The sequence below is a fragment of the Haliotis asinina genome, chromosome 10 (genome assembly GCF_037392515.1).
Source record: "Haliotis asinina isolate JCU_RB_2024 chromosome 10, JCU_Hal_asi_v2, whole genome shotgun sequence".
In the NCBI taxonomy this organism is placed as follows: domain Eukaryota; kingdom Metazoa; phylum Mollusca; class Gastropoda; order Lepetellida; family Haliotidae; genus Haliotis; species Haliotis asinina.
The window spans coordinates 30,980,783-30,998,627 of NC_090289.1; the positions used below are offsets into that span (position 1 = coordinate 30,980,783).

General features: G+C 36.8%; 1 protein-coding gene across 2 annotated transcripts; it reads left to right on the forward strand.

The window, feature by feature from the left end:
* The first annotated feature begins 137 nt into the window (after positions 1–137).
* LOC137299088 (cyclin-T2-like) lies at positions 138–17,834 on the forward strand. Of its 2 annotated transcripts, XM_067831586.1 has the most exons (10): positions 138–370; positions 6,560–6,641; positions 7,609–7,737; positions 8,167–8,227; positions 8,392–8,454; positions 10,882–10,927; positions 11,949–12,039; positions 13,674–13,746; positions 14,304–14,377; positions 15,308–17,834. In XM_067831586.1, exons 1-10 carry the CDS (start codon positions 231–233, stop codon positions 17,234–17,236), a joined length of 2,688 nt encoding a protein of 895 aa, XP_067687687.1. In that variant the 5' UTR covers positions 138–230; the 3' UTR covers positions 17,237–17,834. The 2 variants fall into 2 exon arrangements, with proteins under 2 accessions (XP_067687687.1, XP_067687688.1); XM_067831587.1 differs by lacking the exon at positions 10,882–10,927 and having other exon boundaries at positions 210–370.
* Positions 17,835–17,845: the final 11 nt, after the last annotated feature.

Consider the following 17,845-nt stretch of genomic DNA (forward strand, 5'->3'; position numbering starts at 1 on the left):
TTCATAATTTATTTTATTTGTATATTTAAATTATTTTCATAATGTAATATGTAATGATGTGTTTTTTATATCATAATAAATTCACCTCAATTAAAATAAGCGTTTATTGTATTTTTCTCTATTTTTATTTTCGTTAGTATCATCCAATGAAATTTGGAGTAATGATGTTTTCTGCTGCCCTTGCTTGTTGTGCGCATGCGTGTCTGTCTGTTCGTCTCGGCACTGGGTAAATGGCGGAACGATGGATCTTCACCAAAGAACAACTTCAAAATACCCCAAGCCGAAAAGGCGGAATAGACTACGCAAAAGAACTCGCCTATAGGCAGCAGGCGGCCAACTTGATTCAGGACATGGGCCAAAGACTGCAAGTGTATCCTGAGTAGGGGGAATATGGTGGTATTGTTAGCCCACTCGCATGGCATGGTCGGTGTCGATCGCCATTTGCATTTTCTCTGATTCCTACTACGTTGTTTTCTTGTGAAACTACCGTCGGCGAATCATTCCGGTGATACACGTTTATCAGTCACATTTTGTGCCGTATCTTCGCAACGAGTTTTAAACCCAGCCGAGATGAAGTAATCGTGTTACAAAACATTGTCCCGCACCCGGTGACCCCGCCGCCGAATCACGTGGTTGTGTATCTTCTCAAATGAAAATTAGACTTCGTTAATAAAAAGTAAGTTCATGTGAGGAAGTTTGTTTCTAGTGACAAATTGATCACATGAACTAGGTAATGTGATGTTTTAAGAAATAGCTACGCCAAATCCGAACGGTTCTTTTTAGCATGAACGATAGAAAACTTCCGCATAAGATAGCACGTCTCTGAGATAGTGTGGTCCCCATTTATAGACTAGCGCAGTTTGAATGTGAAAAGAATTGATCAGACTATGGAAAGAGTGTCTACTCTACGTGTTTCTTATTCAAAACTGGTACTTACCAATACCTGTAAACGAAGTAAATGACTGATGTTGGTGGCATTTTTAGAAGCAAGATATGTTTTGGGTATGTTCAGATACAGTTATGGAAATATGATAAAAGTCATCAGATGAGGAATATAATCAATTCTCTTCAGGTGATAGCCTTTGACTATAATGATATTGAGAGGGGAATACAGGAAGTCTTTCTCAGATGTCTTCTCTTGGTCCTAGTATTAATGTAGTAGAAACTTTATACAATTGACTATAACATTTTTAGAAGCTGGTGTGACAAACAAATATGGAATTTTCATTCTGGTTTGTGTCATTTACACAAATGGAAGTTGCTTTTGTTCCAGTCACATAGTTGAGATATTAATATTTACGTAAGTTTCCATACATTTAGAACAGAAGCAGATATAAAGAGTCTTTTGATGACTGTTACTTTTGGCTCTTCAAGTTACAAATTGCAATCCTTCAAGTCATCATTTTGAACTGAAGAAAAAAACATGGTTTGCAGACCTAGGAAAGCCCCTGGATACTTGATTACCTTAAGAATGATCATGTAAATTTGTAACGGTGTATATTCATCGTAAGGCTTGCTGGGAACTTCAAAATTCTTTATCTTAAATTAGTATACACCATTGAAACCACATTTGCACACAACAAAGACTGAGTAGCAAACAAAAAGCTATATTAGAGATAAGGAATTAGGTTAAATTATACTTCCATATGTATTCAAATACTTATTTTCGGTACTTCTTAATGTGTTGAGTATACCCTGGTTTCAGCATGTAATTGCTAGAAATCAGACATGCAATGGATATATTAAACAGGCTCTAAATAAGTGGTATTTGGCTGATCCTGTCAGTTATGGTCATCATTTGGCTGAGCATGACTTTAAGCAGCATTATCTATCATGCAACAAGAAGTAAATTTCTTTTTCAATTTTCCCTATCAGCCTTCATTGAATGTCTTAAGTCTGACAGCGTCTCAACTCTTGGTAATGACAACTGTTAGGCCAGTTTTGAATAATGCTATTATGGAGTGACTGACGAAGGTAACAGTGTTAGAAGTCAGTTATAGATTGGGGTCATCTGATGCAGGCTTTTGATTTAAATGTGAGCTAGGCTGGGTGTGTTCAATGTATGTTAACAACAGGTTATTAGTAACTATATGATTCCAGTATCTGAATATTTAAAGCATATTTTTATCATGAGAGTTATTATCTTTACACATGGAAATAATTCTTTCATACCAACATGTTTTCAGTCATTCAATGATTTTTGTGATTCTGGATTACCCTGTTGTCAAAGCCAAAGTATGACCATGAGTAACTATGTTTAATACTGCACTTGTGGTTTTTGTTTTTACAGGTAAAGTAAACACGTTAACAGTGATTTAAGTCAAATTGTCAACAATTCCACCTCTTCAAACAGTTCCACTACTGGACACATTACTTTCAAATATACAAAACAGTCATAATGTTACATTAGCAATTTCAAGGAAATTCTGTGAACAGATCAGCAAAACACAACAACTTGCTATTACTTATAGCTTGCATGATCAGATTACTGCTACTGCTACTTTGAAACAAACCTTTGACACTTTAACTCATAACCATTGTAGGGAACAGGAAAGTTCAAAATATTGTCTTGTCAAGTTGTCCCTTTCATGTACAATCCCAGTGTATTAACTCTGTAGTTAACAAAGTTATGTTGGGATATGAAGAAACAAATCCTTCACAACAAATTAAGAATAATTATAAACGCATGAAATACAGTGAGACCTCAGATATCCGGAGATATTTTGTTTCTGTAAATCGTCCGGATAATTGAATATCCGGATGTCTTGGGTTTTACTTGTCATCCACTTAAAAGGAAAACCCCAAATGTTCATAGTCATCAAGCTTTTATTGTACATGTATAAATATTAAGAACAGCATCACAGCATAACAATCATGCCTTTACAATTATTCAAGTTTGAAAAACACTGTCATTGAGGACTGCTTGCCCTGAGTACCGCTGCTTTGCAATACGATGGACAACATTTTGTCCAGGTTTTCAAGGTCGCCTGTATTCTCAAAGTAACTGAATAGGCCTTTTTAAAACTTCTTTGCATCAGCAAATTAACAGGGGGAGGGGCTTGCCGTTGTTGATCAGTTTTGAAAGGCAACACCAGCTGACTTTAATATCGACACACTACACTTGTATTGCTTTGACTGAGTAAACAACTTAACAGAACTCATAGTTAAGTCAGTGTCAGCTAGGCCTAATAATCATCATGAATACTTTGCTGACCACTGATTAATCCGGGTTAGCAAATCATATCTCGCGTCAAAACAGGTGGTACTCATGTGCTTCACTTCACACGGTCAGTGGTAGATCAAAGCTTTGTGCATATACATGAGTCACTTTTGTGTTGAATAAGTCGGTTAAAATATACCGTCTGGAGATGGAATCTGAATATCCATTATAGTCAGTCACTTTTATAAGGTAAGAGATTGGGGGTTTTTTTTCCCTAGAAATTGACTAAAAGACAAGATTTCCAGGTATCTGGGTCCCAGGTATTGGAGGTCTCACTATATGTTAAAAATATTTGGATTAAATGTGTGTTAGGTAGTCTAAAATGATTTTACTATTATTACGTGATATTTCCATTGCCACTGTTATGGAAATCCTATTGATCCAAAAGAGACTTAAGTAAATATACTTTGCAGGAATAGGTAGGTACAGGATATGAGATAGATGGTATGTATGAAAGATTCAGTGTCAAGTGACAATGTGTTCAGTCACTTAACCAAGACATTGTAGGATAATATTGGAGTATTTTAATCCTGTTAAATTTGTAGTTGCTATTTGGTGTTCTCCAAACATTGCGCCAGTGTTCATTGTTATAGTGTTAATTGATTTCTTTTTAGCTTGAATCACTGGGAGAGAGGCGAAATGTACACTCATCAGGTTATTTCCAGTTATTTCACGAGACCAATACATGCAATAATTTTAATCTGTGCATGTAAAACTGCCTCACTTAGAGGAAATAAAATTGAAGTGATAAATCTGCATGTGTGGTGACATTTTGGTAGCCGATTGTAATTCATCTTAAAAATTTCTTTCATTATACTTGTAGAAAATAATCCGAAGTAAAATCTCCAATAATAACCCAACCTCTCGATCCTGTTCTTAAATCCTTTTTGTGAGAGGTGAGAGTGGAATTACTTCTGTGGCCGTCTTATACTGTTATACAAAACTTTGACAAAATTGAATATATGTTTCTAGTGTGAATATAGCCCAGAAAGATGGTATGATGTTCTTTTTCCAGCTGCTTCTTTTTCATTGGAAAAAAAGGTGTTTTCAAATTCAAGGTCTGAGGAAAGGCAATAATTTTATGCTTGTCAACTTCATTATATTTGAGGAACACAAATATCCATAACATTCTCAGATTTATGTGTACCCCTTCTTAAATACAGTTGAAAGCCTTTTAAAGATCTGGCTCGTTAATCAGTCTTAGAATGCGTCAAGTCCTCTACAGACTCGGTGACTGATATACGAGTAACCTAAGTCTTCTTAACACACAGGTGTTGACGGTTGCTAAAAGTGTCAAGTACAAGATTGTCTGGGCTGAACATCATAACAATACAGATGGCTATCATATTGTTGAAGACCAGCAGACATTCCTAATCAGCAAAATTCACTGTAGTTTATCTTTAAATTATTTTTGTGGCCGTTAATATTGAAACGCTATCACAAGACAATCATAATGTTAATTTTTCTGCTGCAGCAGGATAGAGGGAGTGAGATGCTATGAAAAGACAAAGATTGGCTGTGTTGCATTAATGCATTAACCACTTTTTATCTTATAATAAAAACGTGCCAAAAATATTTTGCTTGCATGTTTTGGATAGATTCGGATCTTCTTAATTTCTAAAAGTACCTTAAAACAGCACCAAATACAAACAATTACATTTTGAAATGATGTAGGATTGCAATGATAATTTCATGCACAAAAGATTTGACTACATATTTCCTATTTTAATTCTGCAAACACTCTTTCAAAACCTACTGCAAACACTGGATAGATCACTTGCTCACATACTCAAAACCAGTATCAAGCTTTACTTCCCAATATTAGCTATATACTAATAAAAAAGACATGATTACATGAGGAGATTGTCCAAAGCTGTACTTCATTTGTTGAAGCTTTCATTACAACACTAGAACACTGCCCCAGTGTGGACCATACCAGATGTAGCTGTAGTCAAACCAATTCATTTGTTAGATCTGTGATGATACATAGTATTGATAATCATGATACTTTACCGGACAATAAATATGTCGATACTTTTTTTGTATTGTGATATGTATCATTGACCTTAAAATTGTTCATTAGAACTTGGAGGTTATGTCAAAATTTACTGTTACGTGACATCAAAACAAATGTTTAAAGAAAATAACTCAAAATAACATATCGTGATGTGAATTGTATCGTATCGTTCCTAGATACTGTATCATATTGTGAATTTTCTCCATTGTCACACCTCTAGCATTCGTACTATGTTACAGTACATGTCAGAATGTTACGAGAATAGTGGAGAGAACTTGGGCTTACGAGAGCTTTGTGAAATGGGGCCCTACTTTTGCAGTCTGTACTAAGGCCAGCATCTCATTGTTTTTGTTTTAGTTGATAAAACATTTATATTTCTTCATATGTTGTATCAAATATCAGATGTTCTATTGTTCACATTATTTGAGAAAACATAGAATTGCAACTATTAACTTGATGATCAATCAATCGAAATTAAATTTTGCGTTATCATTCTACAATCAGGAAATTTATCCCAGTTGACGTTTGACTTAAAACCTGTGATTTATTAAAGGCCAAAAAGAATTTTACTTCATTGGTAGTGACTTTTGTTATATTTTTTTATTTTTGGGTTGGGGGATGTCGTGCATAATTGTCTCTTCTACTGGTAGTCTGTTATTTCCGAACGAGGTTAATGAGCCATATCGCCATCCAAATGAGTACACATGTAAGGACCATGGAGCAGACTCATTATGTGTTGCCCGAGTTTGACAAAATCACTTATGATGATCACTAGTCTATCTGGAAAAAGGGCAATGGCTGCCATTGAATCATTCCTACATTTTGTTTCGGAAATACCATTGCTCATTGTCTTTGAAAAGTGAGTGAGTGAGGTTTACAATTTCGAAAATAGTGGTAAATCAGCCAGGTAGTGACTTTAATAAATTGTATATGATTAATTACTTCCCAGTAAACTGTACTGGTTGTAAGGGGCAACAAATGGATCAGACTTGCTGACTTGTTTGTTTGCATGTTTCAACACAATTTTATAGATATATTTTCATTGAGTGGAACAGAGTAATCATGTGCCAACACTGGCATATAGCTGGAATGGTGTTAAACAGACCCAAACCTTGACAAATATTGTGCATCTCACATGGTAAAAATACACTTTAAAGTACCATGTTTTTCAGTTTCAACATGTTTTCTCTACTGTACTGAAGAGAGTTAATGACTTGTTTTAGTTAGTGATGCATGAATAATTACCTCAGACTTTGTCAAGTTGACTTGCAGAATGTGATAAATGTACATCTTCCAGTGCCTTCTTCCTTAACTTTAATCAGTAATCAGCTGTGTATCAACACAGCTATAGTGTACATGCACAGATTCTACATGTTCCAGAGCTTCCACAGATTCCACAGAAATGTGAGTACCGTTTCTCCAAGTGGTGTTCCAGTTAATTGTAATAATCAAAGAGTGGTCTCAGTGACCTAACTACCAAGCAGTCGATCATGTTTCCTCATAATCAAACAGTCTTGGATTACTTGTTTTCATTAACAATATTTTTCACAAGGTTGGGTTTGTTCCATGTCATTGAATTTTCTTGAAGACTCCAGGAAGTTTATAATCTTAACATAAGTCATCCTTGAAGATGTGAAATGTTAAAAAATGCCCGAAGAACTATGTTTTTCCTCATTTTTTATGCATGACCAAACATAACCAGGCAAATTTGATGAATGAGGCTGACCAATTATTGTCGACAATTGATCGGTTGTATTGAACCAGTCATCAATTATGAGATTTTAACTAATTTCCAACACCACTTTCTCCATGCGAAAAGGAATTTGATTGTTCCCCTTCAACATTTTCACTTGTCAAGGAAAATCATTCAGTATTCAAATTGTTGGGAATTGGTTGCAATCTCACAATTGATAATTGGTTCTTAGCAAACAAAAATCATCGAAGTAAATTGCTTAGTACCTTTTGGCAGATTTCCCTATTCAGGTTATTGCAGGTTATTTTTTTTTATTTTTTGTATTGATTTATTGAGAAACTGTACAAATTACATTAAAAATGACACATCCAAATTAAGATGACACATCTTGCTAGAATGCTACTTTAAAGTGATGACTAATATATTATCAACATAAACATCCTGGAGTCTTCAAGAAATTTTCATTTATGACTTTTCAGTACGTGAAATGTGGTTGCTAAGAATTAAACACATTTCAGGACCTGAGAGCTTCTAAGGTGTGCTCCTTTGTGCTTCAGACACTTAAACAGTAGTTCCAAACTTGTTTGTGATCAACTATGACAGTCTATCCTGATTGGGGCACACTTTGGGGAAATATTGGTTTCTTGTTTTTGGATTCTGATGTTGGTGTCTTTCCAGGTGATTGCTCCAGCGTGTCTATTTCTGGCTGCCAAGGTGGAGGAACAGCTTCGGAAATTGGAACATGTCATCAAGGTGGCGAGGACATGTCTCAACAGAGATGCTCCTCCCCTGGACACTAAGAGTGAAGTATGTATGCAGCCAGCTCTGAGAATAAACATACATATATCATATGATGATCCTGTGTTAAATATGATTAATTTGGGCAACGGGATAGCCTAGTTGTTAAAGTGTTCACTCGTCCTGCCCTGAAGACACAGGTTCAATTCCCCACATGGATACAGTCTGAAGTCCATTTCTGGTGTCCCCTGCTCTTATATCACTTGAATATTGCTAAAAGTGGCAAAAAACCATACACTGCTTAGAGTTATACCACATGTTCTGAACTAAATTTAGACAAGCAGTTTTTGTTGACTCCAAACTTACTTAATATTTTGAAAGAACATCTGATCATTGCTTTTTAATGAAAAGTGTATGCTTGTAGCCCAGGTGACTGGATATTGAATGTTGTATTGGTTTTTAGTTGCTGTCTCTCACCACGCTGATTTTGCTTTTCAGGCATATTTAGAGCAGGCCCAAGAGTTGGTTGTCAATGAGAATATACTACTTCAGAGCCTAGGTAAGCACCTTTACATCTTGTAGTTTGGACATTTGTGCAGAATTAAAAAAAAAACTTTCCCAAACTTTACTACTATAACACTGCTGTTTATATGAAATGATGAAAAATATTGCTCAAAATGCTTCAGTCCGATCCACCACTCATGACACGTCTTGTGATTCCAGGGTTTGATATTCAAGTGGACCATCCGCACACTCATGTGGTGAAAACATGTCAGTTAGTTCGAGGTAAGTTCCTCCCAACACAGGTAACTATTGCTTGACTCTGCTAGTGAAGTCATGAAAGCTTGACTTTGAAGATCAAATCTTCCTGCAAAGATCTGGATGGCCATTGTCAGTAAAGCCGAGCCACAGTATTCAGAATGTCCTGCTTCAGAAATGTTTTTTACTTGTTATTCTCATGTTGAGTTTTAATTTCTCTTACATCTGTATTTGAAGTCAGGATCACCTTTGTTTTGCTTTCCACAACAAATGCTTACACAAAAATTAGGATCCTAACTAAGTTAATGTCTTGGGACATAATTGGGAGTAACAGCGTATCAGAAAATTTAAGATGGCCAAAAAGGAGCAAGACAGAGTCATTCTATGGTAGAGAGTTACTTCTATGGTTCAAAACACTGAGAAATTTATACAGTTAGTGCTTGTCCCTTATTTATTCATGCTGAGTAAAGTTTTGTGTTTAAATCAAGAACGATGTTGGAGCCTTGTGGTTCATGGTTTGGCTTTTTGCTCTGAACGTTTGGTTGTTTTCCCCAAACGGTTTAAATACGGAATGCTCGTATCTTGTGCTCCCACTTCAGTTATAGTGCTGGAATAAGTCAGGCAACCTCCCTGCACTGTCACTTACTCATGCAAGATTACATTAAGTATTAAGACAAGATTTATTATCAGATGTGGAATTGGAATAAGTAGGATGGTCTATGATCTGTAAGTGAATAAATTTATTATAAAGTGAAATCCCCTTTGGTAGGCTTTGAATAAATCAAATGTATGAAGTTAGATTTGTGTAATACTAAGTTGAAACAGCATTGCTTTGTGTGTGTGTGTGTGTAGTTTGCATACTGTTCATGACAATACATGACAATACAGAAGGAACTAAGCTTTCGTTTAGTTTCAGTATTCACTTTTTTTATTGTTTTAGAAATAAAATGAGATCTTTAGTTGTCATATATGTTGGACTTATTTTAAGTTTCTACAACTCAACTGGTTATTCGGTACAATAATAAAGACATGCAGTGTCACATAAGTATCAGTTAGCAAATAGCATGTGAAAGTGAACTCATCTACTCAGTCTTGTGCTTGTAAGGCGTTTTGTAAACAATGGGGTTTACTCACTTAGTGTTTTGTTGTTTACTATAGAAGAAAATGTTGTAAATGTTACGGACATTTGATCAGTTCAAACAAGAATGCTGCATCACGAAAGATGCCAATAATTTGTATGTGTTCACACTGGTTATTAGATAATGCAAAGATGTTATTACACGTCATTGTTATCACATTTTTCTCCACGTTCAGTCTCTTAGCAGTTTTGAATATATGCATTAATTAATTGAAGTGACACGTATCTCACACATTTTAATATTTTGATTTTTTTATCATGTGACATATTCATGAATGTGATTGCGTTTTATTTATCTTGGCTGTTTTTCAAACTCTGTCAGTGTCAGATGATGTGCAATTTATCGTTTCACTTTACCTCGATATCAGGAGTGCAAGTGTATGGAATAACCTGCGGCTAAGCTTAGGAAAAAGTAAATTGATTATAATAAATGCATTTATTCTGAATGTGACTTTTGACAGTATCTTGTTCACTGTGTAGACGACCGTCCATTATTGCAAATATACCTGAGGATTAGGAAAGTTGTAAGGAACCTTAATATGACGTACTGATCCTGAATTTATCTTGAAAAAATATTTTGACCTCTATGCTTTATAATGAGACCAATCATGAGTGCAGCCATGTAAGAATCATTTCATGGACACTGCTATATATGAAAAATTGGCGTGTATAGCCTTGTTTTACAGAAATTGAAATTTGAAATGCTTTCTGAATGTATCTTAAACTTTTCTAAAAATATTTTCATATTTTGTGACACATTAATCATTAGATAAATTTGAAATGCTTTCTGAATGTATCTTAAACTTTTCTAAAAATATTTTCATATTTTGTGCCACATTTATCATAGAATTTGCTGTTGGCTTTTATTCCCATTATGTAATATTTCATCTGGCAGTATTAAAACATGTTGGTGAGCTACATCTGAATGTTTCCAGGAAGGACCATAAATGAATTGGCTTGGTATTTAAACTGATTTGATATGGTATGACATGACATGGATGGGAAGACAGGAGATGGCTTTGTTCAACAATTTTTAAGACTTTGGAGGCGTGTATTTTACTTGTATTTAAGCAGAAATTGTACTTGCTCGTTTTTAGCTAAATAAAGTTTTGTGCTAGAAGATGTTATTTAGGTCAGTGTTTTGTTGTTTATGTAAATGTTCTTGGACTAGGATTGAAGGTGAAGAATTCAAATGTGAACCGTGTGACATTGAGCTAATGTCAGTCTGTTTTCTCTTTTCCCTTGTGACCCTGTGGTGCTGCTCCTGTGGGGTGTCGTTTGGCGTGTTGTCATGACGACCACCAACCAATCAACAGCCAGCAAGGACCTCGCTCAGACCTCCTACTTTCTGGCAACCAACAGGTGGTCACACGTTCCTTGTCACAATCTACATGTCCTTTCTGTCTTTGAATCTAGATACCTACATGTCTACATGATATGCTTTATTCTTATTGCCCTTCTTTTAATAGCCACCTTTCACCTTTTACATCCCAGATCAGTCTGAAAATGTATTGCTGGAAACTGGATAATCAAAACTTGAAATATGGAAATTCAGTCTCTTGTAATTTGAATGTATTTCATACTTAATCCTCAACTTATGCAAAGTCTGCCTTTTAAAGCCTTTCATTGCTCAGTCTGAGGAAGAGTTGCTCTGTAACAGTTCACTTGGATAATGTACTGCATCCAAATTGGATACCATGCTTTCACTTCACCTGTTGTCTACATGGACAAATAACATTTTAGAGACGTCAATATTGACTGGGACGTAGGAAGGACCCTTAATGGTTACTTTTCTCATCATATGTGAAGTGAATGAAATCTGTATCACATGCAAAATTAATCAGAATACATGTAATGAACTTTCTTTTTCCTGTAACTAAAACCATTTGGGATCTAAAAAGACCTCCAAGGCACAATTAGCTGATGTTGAAAAAGGGTTTAAAAAAAAAAAAACATTGCAAGGAGCCATTTTCGTGAAGTTTGGAATGACATAATGAAGGTATTGGTCAAGGTATTCTGATTAATCTAGTTAATTATTTTAATTTTGTTTATGGTTAGTGTAACCACATGCTTATGTACTTGTTAATGTTTAGAAATTTATAAATTAGTAATAATCAAGATTTTTAAGCAAATGTCAATGAAGGAAATATGTTGAATCAGGAATCTGTCAAAAGACAGATGTTCAAAATTTCAAAACATGTTTTTCCTCCTAAAATGATTGTCAGCCTTCTGACAAACTCAAAACATGTATTTCCATATTGCCTTCATTAGCCATGACTTTTTTTCAGCTGCTGAAAACCTCTCCTGCTGCTGATCTTTACTTTCTTTCATTGTCATGTTTAATGTTCCTTTGTGCTGATTGTGAGTTTCCATTTGGTTTCAGTCTCCATCTGACCACTATGTGTCTCCAGTACAAACCGACGATAGTCGCATGTGTCTGTATCCACCTAGCCAGCAAGTGGTCCGAGTATGAGGTAAGGGGGGCCAACTGGTGCAAACTTGCTCTAGTCTTTGTTCTATACCCAGCTGCTTTGTAACCCATGACGATCTGGGTTAGGATTGGTGTTCAGTAACCCCTGCTTGTCATAACTTTCAGTGGTCAGGCTCACTAACTTGGCTAACTGCATAGACCCAAGCTCATAATGCTGATCACTTGATTGTGTCTAAACTGGATTATGTTTAGACAACCAAATTTTCTTGGACAGGTTTGAAAGGCTGAGAACGTGGATTGGGCTTCAATGAAAATTCATAACAAGAACTCAAGTTTAAGTTGTTAGAAAAATGACATCAGTTATGTCCTCTTATCACTGATGGTCAAACAGAATTTAGAAGAATGCTTAAAAAATCACTTTTATCTTATCCGTTGTGCAAACTCTTTAAGTTACAACATATCCTAAAGGTATGATTGGGTCAGATATCAAACTGTTGAAAATCATTTATTCATGGAATGATTACAGTTCACTTGATAACAAGTGGCAATGGCTTGATAATGTTCAAGAGCTATTGACCAGTGAAGGTCCTGGTTAGAATGTATCTTCAGTAAAGTCATGCTTGTAAGAGGCGGCTAACTGACTTGGTCGACACATGTCATCTGTTTCCCATGAGTTTGATCACTGGATTTTTTGGTCCAGACTTGATTATGTACTGACCACCTCCGTGGGGCGGGAATATTGCCGAGCATGGCATGAAACTATATTCATTCACTCACACTCAAGCTATTGCTGCTTAGTCATGATACAAGGATGCAACAGAACCTGCTTTGAAGTATACCCCACTTTGTAATGAACATGACACAGTCCAAGTAAACTTAATCTCAGTCTATTTCGTTACACTACACCACTGAGTCTAACAAAACCTAGTAGAAGGTCGTGTCAGGTAACCTTTGAGCAACCAATGACCGTCCAATCAAACGCGAGGCAGTTAAACAGATTTAACCAATCAGACAATGGCTACTATTTAGGGATCGGAGGGACTCTCAAAATATTCACGTCACTGACACAGATCTCTCCACAAACAAAAATCCACATATAACACAATAATTTTACCTGCAGTATATACGCTTTTGGGTTTCTGTTGACATGGTTACCATTAGCTGATATTTCCGCAAGATGACATCCTCGAATATGGCCCAAAACACCATTTTCAGCGACTATTTCCTCACCGTTGTCATGGTTGTACGTACGCCGTGTGCATCACCCGGAAGCGAGCATACGCTAAATAGCATTCAGAATCATTCAGGTACGAAACCTTTTCAAGATAAAAAGTTGAAAAGGTATGTGCGAATGTCCAGTTTTGCGATTTGGTAAGCTGTGTTATGATTGGTCAATCTGAAAGGTTACCTGACGCGACCTCCCATAAGGTTTTGTTAGATTCAGTAGTGGAGTGTAATGAAAAGTACTGAGGATAAGACTGGAACAAGACAGCACTCACCATAAATGGCAACAAGGACTGGTTGGCTCGGAGATAGTGAAATATTGATAAAAAATTGATACTGACGTTATTCTCGATTCTGCACACTTTTATGTTTGGATACGCCCCATCTATTTTGAGAGTGTTTGTGAATATGGCCCTGTTGTGTGGAAGATGTGATGCAGTTTATTTGTTCCAGATTGCTGTCTCTCACGAGGGCAAGCAGTGGTACTCCTATGTGGACCGGACAGTCACTCCAGAGTTGCTTCAGGGTATGTCTGTGTTGTTGAATTCTCTATCAGTAGTCAATTGAGTATGATGAAGAACTTTTATATTATATGCAGTGTTTTTGTCATGCATATGCCACATGTAAATTTATTAAGATCCTTGTAAGACACTGGTCCAGCTCTGGTCTAGTGAAGTCTGTTTGCTGAAATAAGTGATGGATCCTTAATAATGTACTTAATGTAAAACCCCATTTCATATGATTCACAATGCCACTTGAAATCCTGGAATTTTGTTAAAATATTTAAGGCATGAAAATATCTGGAAATCTGTTATTGACTACTAAACTTAACGGGGAATTTTTACTCTTGAGGCTTAAAAGAGTCTCAATTATTTGATGATTATGGCAGCTACAGAAATATAATTGGGAAAATATATTATGTTGCTTTGAAAAATATGTTTGTTTAGGCTCAGTGATATTCGTCAAACTTATTATATCAGTATCGCACCTTAAAGTTTCCATTTGTTGTAAGGTTTAAATGCCTCTTGTTATTAAAGTGGATGCCCTATTTTAGCAGATCCCTTTATATCCATTTGTTTACAGGTCTAACACAGGAATTTCTGAATATACTAGACACATGTCCCTTAAAACTGAAAAGGAAGATCCTAACTTGGAAGGTAAGTTGAATCTGCAAGATCTTGTGATCAGTTTGAGTGAAAATATACTCACATGCATGAGAAACACATGTTTTTATTCAAACAGGAAACGGACTTGGAGCCTAAATTGATGTGAATATTTGGTATATAGTGAAGTCTGATGGTGTGATTAATAATATTTTTTTGTTTTATTTTTTTTTTGAAGGCTTTAGTAGAATTATTGGAGAGAAGGAATCACAAAAACGCATCATACCAATGAATTTGTGGGTATCACACACACACTTCTCATGAAATTATACTTTCACAAATTGTTACTACCATTAGTGGATATGAGAATGTACACAAGAATTATTACTATTACTATCACTATCACTAGATGTTCAAAAATACCATGCTTTACATGAACTGAGTAACCAGGGCCTAGATTTTGAAGCTCTCTTAGCGTTAGGATAGGCAAAGTTAATCTTAATGTATGGCACTTGCAACTATGCTAGCGCCAAGAGCTTTGAAAATCTTGGCTCACAGTCCTTCTAAGTATTGACAGACATATTGTCTATTGACCAGAACTTCTGTAACCCCTTTACCTTTCAAAAAGTTATTGTCAGCAGTCTTTTCGCCCAGTGAAATGTGTTCACTCAATTTTTTTGTCTATCTGACCCTAATTATTTTGTGTTTCCTGTGGAAAACTGCATGCATGTATACTTTATACACGACTTGCATTGCATTTGGTTTTGAGTATAAGTCTCCCATTTGTGATTAGTTCTAGTGTATGTATATAGTCCATTTGTATGTAGATGATTTAATGAATGTTTTCACCCTATTATGCTCTGAGAATTGTGTGTATGAAATGAAAAACAATTTTATTCTATTTATTAAATGTTGTTGTAGTTGTTGTTTCATGCTGATTGTTTCATTTCTTTTTCTGCTATTAGATGTTTGATAATGTTTTAGAGTGGCAATCGAGGGGAGGAAGATGGTGGACCTCCCCCAGAGAAGCGACACAGGGGTGAGAGCAGCTCCAGTGCAGGTGGAAGTAGTTCAAGCTTCACACCTTCAAATATGTCTACAGTGCAGGACAAACATGGAGGGGAATCTTCAAGATCTGAGAGGAAAAATGAGAGTCTAAGTAAACTGCACAGATCTGAGACAATACCATTGTCTCACACAGAGACATCGAAACATCTGCAGGAGGAAGACCCACCTCCTCGAAGACACACACAGTCCACACCAGTTAGGAAGTCAGCATCAGAAACTAGTGTAGGTTCCAGTAAATCCCTGGGGCAACAAATCCCCTCGTTACCACAGTCATCCTCATCTGCTGATTCATTGGATGGTCAGAAAAAGGTTGTAGACACACAACAGAAAGCAATGTCAATTAAAGACTATAAAACATATCGTGAACACAGGGATAAGCAAGCTGCTGCTGCTGCTGCAGCAGCTGCCCAACACGAAGGTGAACGAAAACCTCATGCTGTGTCTTCAGGCACAGAATCTCACAGAAAACATAAGCATCAACACGGGTCGTCCAGTTCAGGGGATGAGAAGAAGAGCCGGAACAGGGAACATGAAAGAAAATATGGTCATCGTATGGAGGAGAGTGGCAGGCAAACTGATGATCACCTTAAGGTTCATATTAAGAAAGAACGGCCTGAAGACTCCTTTAGGAGTGGCCGGCCATCAGATGATCATCTGAAAGTTCATATCAGGAAAGATCGGATGGATGATGCCAACAGGAGACAGTCGGATGATCACCTCAAAGTTCACATAAAGAAAGATAGAGCAGATGATTCTGGCAGGAGTGGTAGACAATCAGATGATTCACTCAAAGTTCACATAAAAAAAGAAAAAGTGGAAGACTCCTTTAAAGTCCATATAAGAAAAGAGTCTGGTACTCACAAGATTAAACCAACTGGTTCCCCCCTTAAACTTACAATCAAAACTTTACAAAGTGAATCAAGTCCATCAAAATCTCAAGATATGTCATCTGAACACCGACCAGACTCATTAAAAATGAAGCTCTCTTTGAAACCTGGTCAGGCATCAGGTCATGGTGAGAGATCTTCAAAACACAGGCGTAGCGAAAGCTACAGTTCACACGCGACTGGAGCAAATCCAGATGCACATGGTGTCCAGACTAGCAGGCATGGCTACTCTGCCTCCCAAAGTTCTGCATCAGGAGTAGATGGCAATGGTATCCATGATCCAAGCCATTCAAACAGTAGACATTCTAACTCCCACCATAAAGGTGCTGAGCACCAATCCAGAGCAGGGCATGATGGGAAACTGCAGCAGTCAGTGGGTCGTCAGGCCAATCTGCCGAACCTAGCCTTTACTGCTGAGAGAGGAGCTTCTGGAAGCATCTTCTCTCCTCCACCTGTTCACCAAAACTTTGAAGCCAATATATTTAATACGGGTGCTATGATGTTGTCTCAAACAGCTTCTGGCAGTCATAGAGGAAGCACAAATGTGAGTACAGCTGGATATGGGGGATACCCTCAACAGACTAACATGAGCTCAAATTTCAGTGACTCTTTTCCGGGTTTTGGGCCTGAAATGTTCCTAGGAGATAGTGGCCAAGCAGTGCATGGACTGGAAACAAATGGTGGCGGGATGAACCCACAAACCATGACCATGCACACCAAGGAGAGTCTTCAGCAGCTACAGACCAACATGCAGCAGCTGATAGGCCACACCAAGTCTCAGATAGCACAGCATCGCCTGCAACAACAGCAGCATAGTCAGGCTGCTCAGTATGGCATACAGGGATTCATGGGCATGCAGGGATACCAGACAAACCCCCCTCTCCCCATGGTACCACCACCTCCCCCTCCCCCGCCTGAAGACCCTCCACAACCCCCACCCCCACCACCATCAAATTGACAGTGGCAAACGTTAGGCCAATTAAGTAAATTTCATTTAATATATTAATATTAATTTTCTGCCACATTTTTCATGGAATGCTGAGTGCATTTACTGTGTTCTATATACATAATTTTTTATGTAAAGAAATTGTATAATAAAGTCTTTCAAAAATGTTTTGTTTCAAGTGGTTTTCCAATCACAAGCGAGTATGAGTGGAGGAACGATAGAATTGTAACATTGGAAAATAATATTGGTGGTCCAGAAGGAAGTGGCATTTAATTTAACATAAAAGATAAAATACATTTGTATGACATTGTGATGTGTGAATGGAAAGTGAAAGGCAGGTCACGTCAAGACGTTTCAGGATGGTTTACATTAAGTGGCAATTACTGCCTTACTTCGATGTTACATGGCAGGTGTGTGGTATGAAATCTGAGTGAAGAATGTTATCAGTCCTAAGTACTGCCTGATTTCAAAAATGTGCATGTAGTTGACTGAATATTTAGTGAACCATGTGTTGTGATCCAGAAACAAGTGGAATGATTGTACAAAGACATCTTGATTACTGTATCATTTGCAGATCAAAACGTCAAAACTATTAAATATCTACAACATATTTCAGAGTGT

Excerpts from the sequence above, each read along its gene's own strand:
- LOC137299088 (XM_067831586.1), top strand. The coding sequence starts at position 231 with ATGGCGGAACGATGGATCTTCACCAAAGAACAACTTCAAAATACCCCA. Across the intron at positions 371-6,559 it reads ATGGGCCAAAGACTGCAAGT|TAATCAGCTGTGTATCAACA; the intron begins GTATCCTGAGTA and ends AACTTTAATCAG. Across the intron at positions 8,455-10,881 it reads AACATGTCAGTTAGTTCGAG|CCAGCAAGGACCTCGCTCAG; the intron begins GTAAGTTCCTCC and ends ACCAATCAACAG.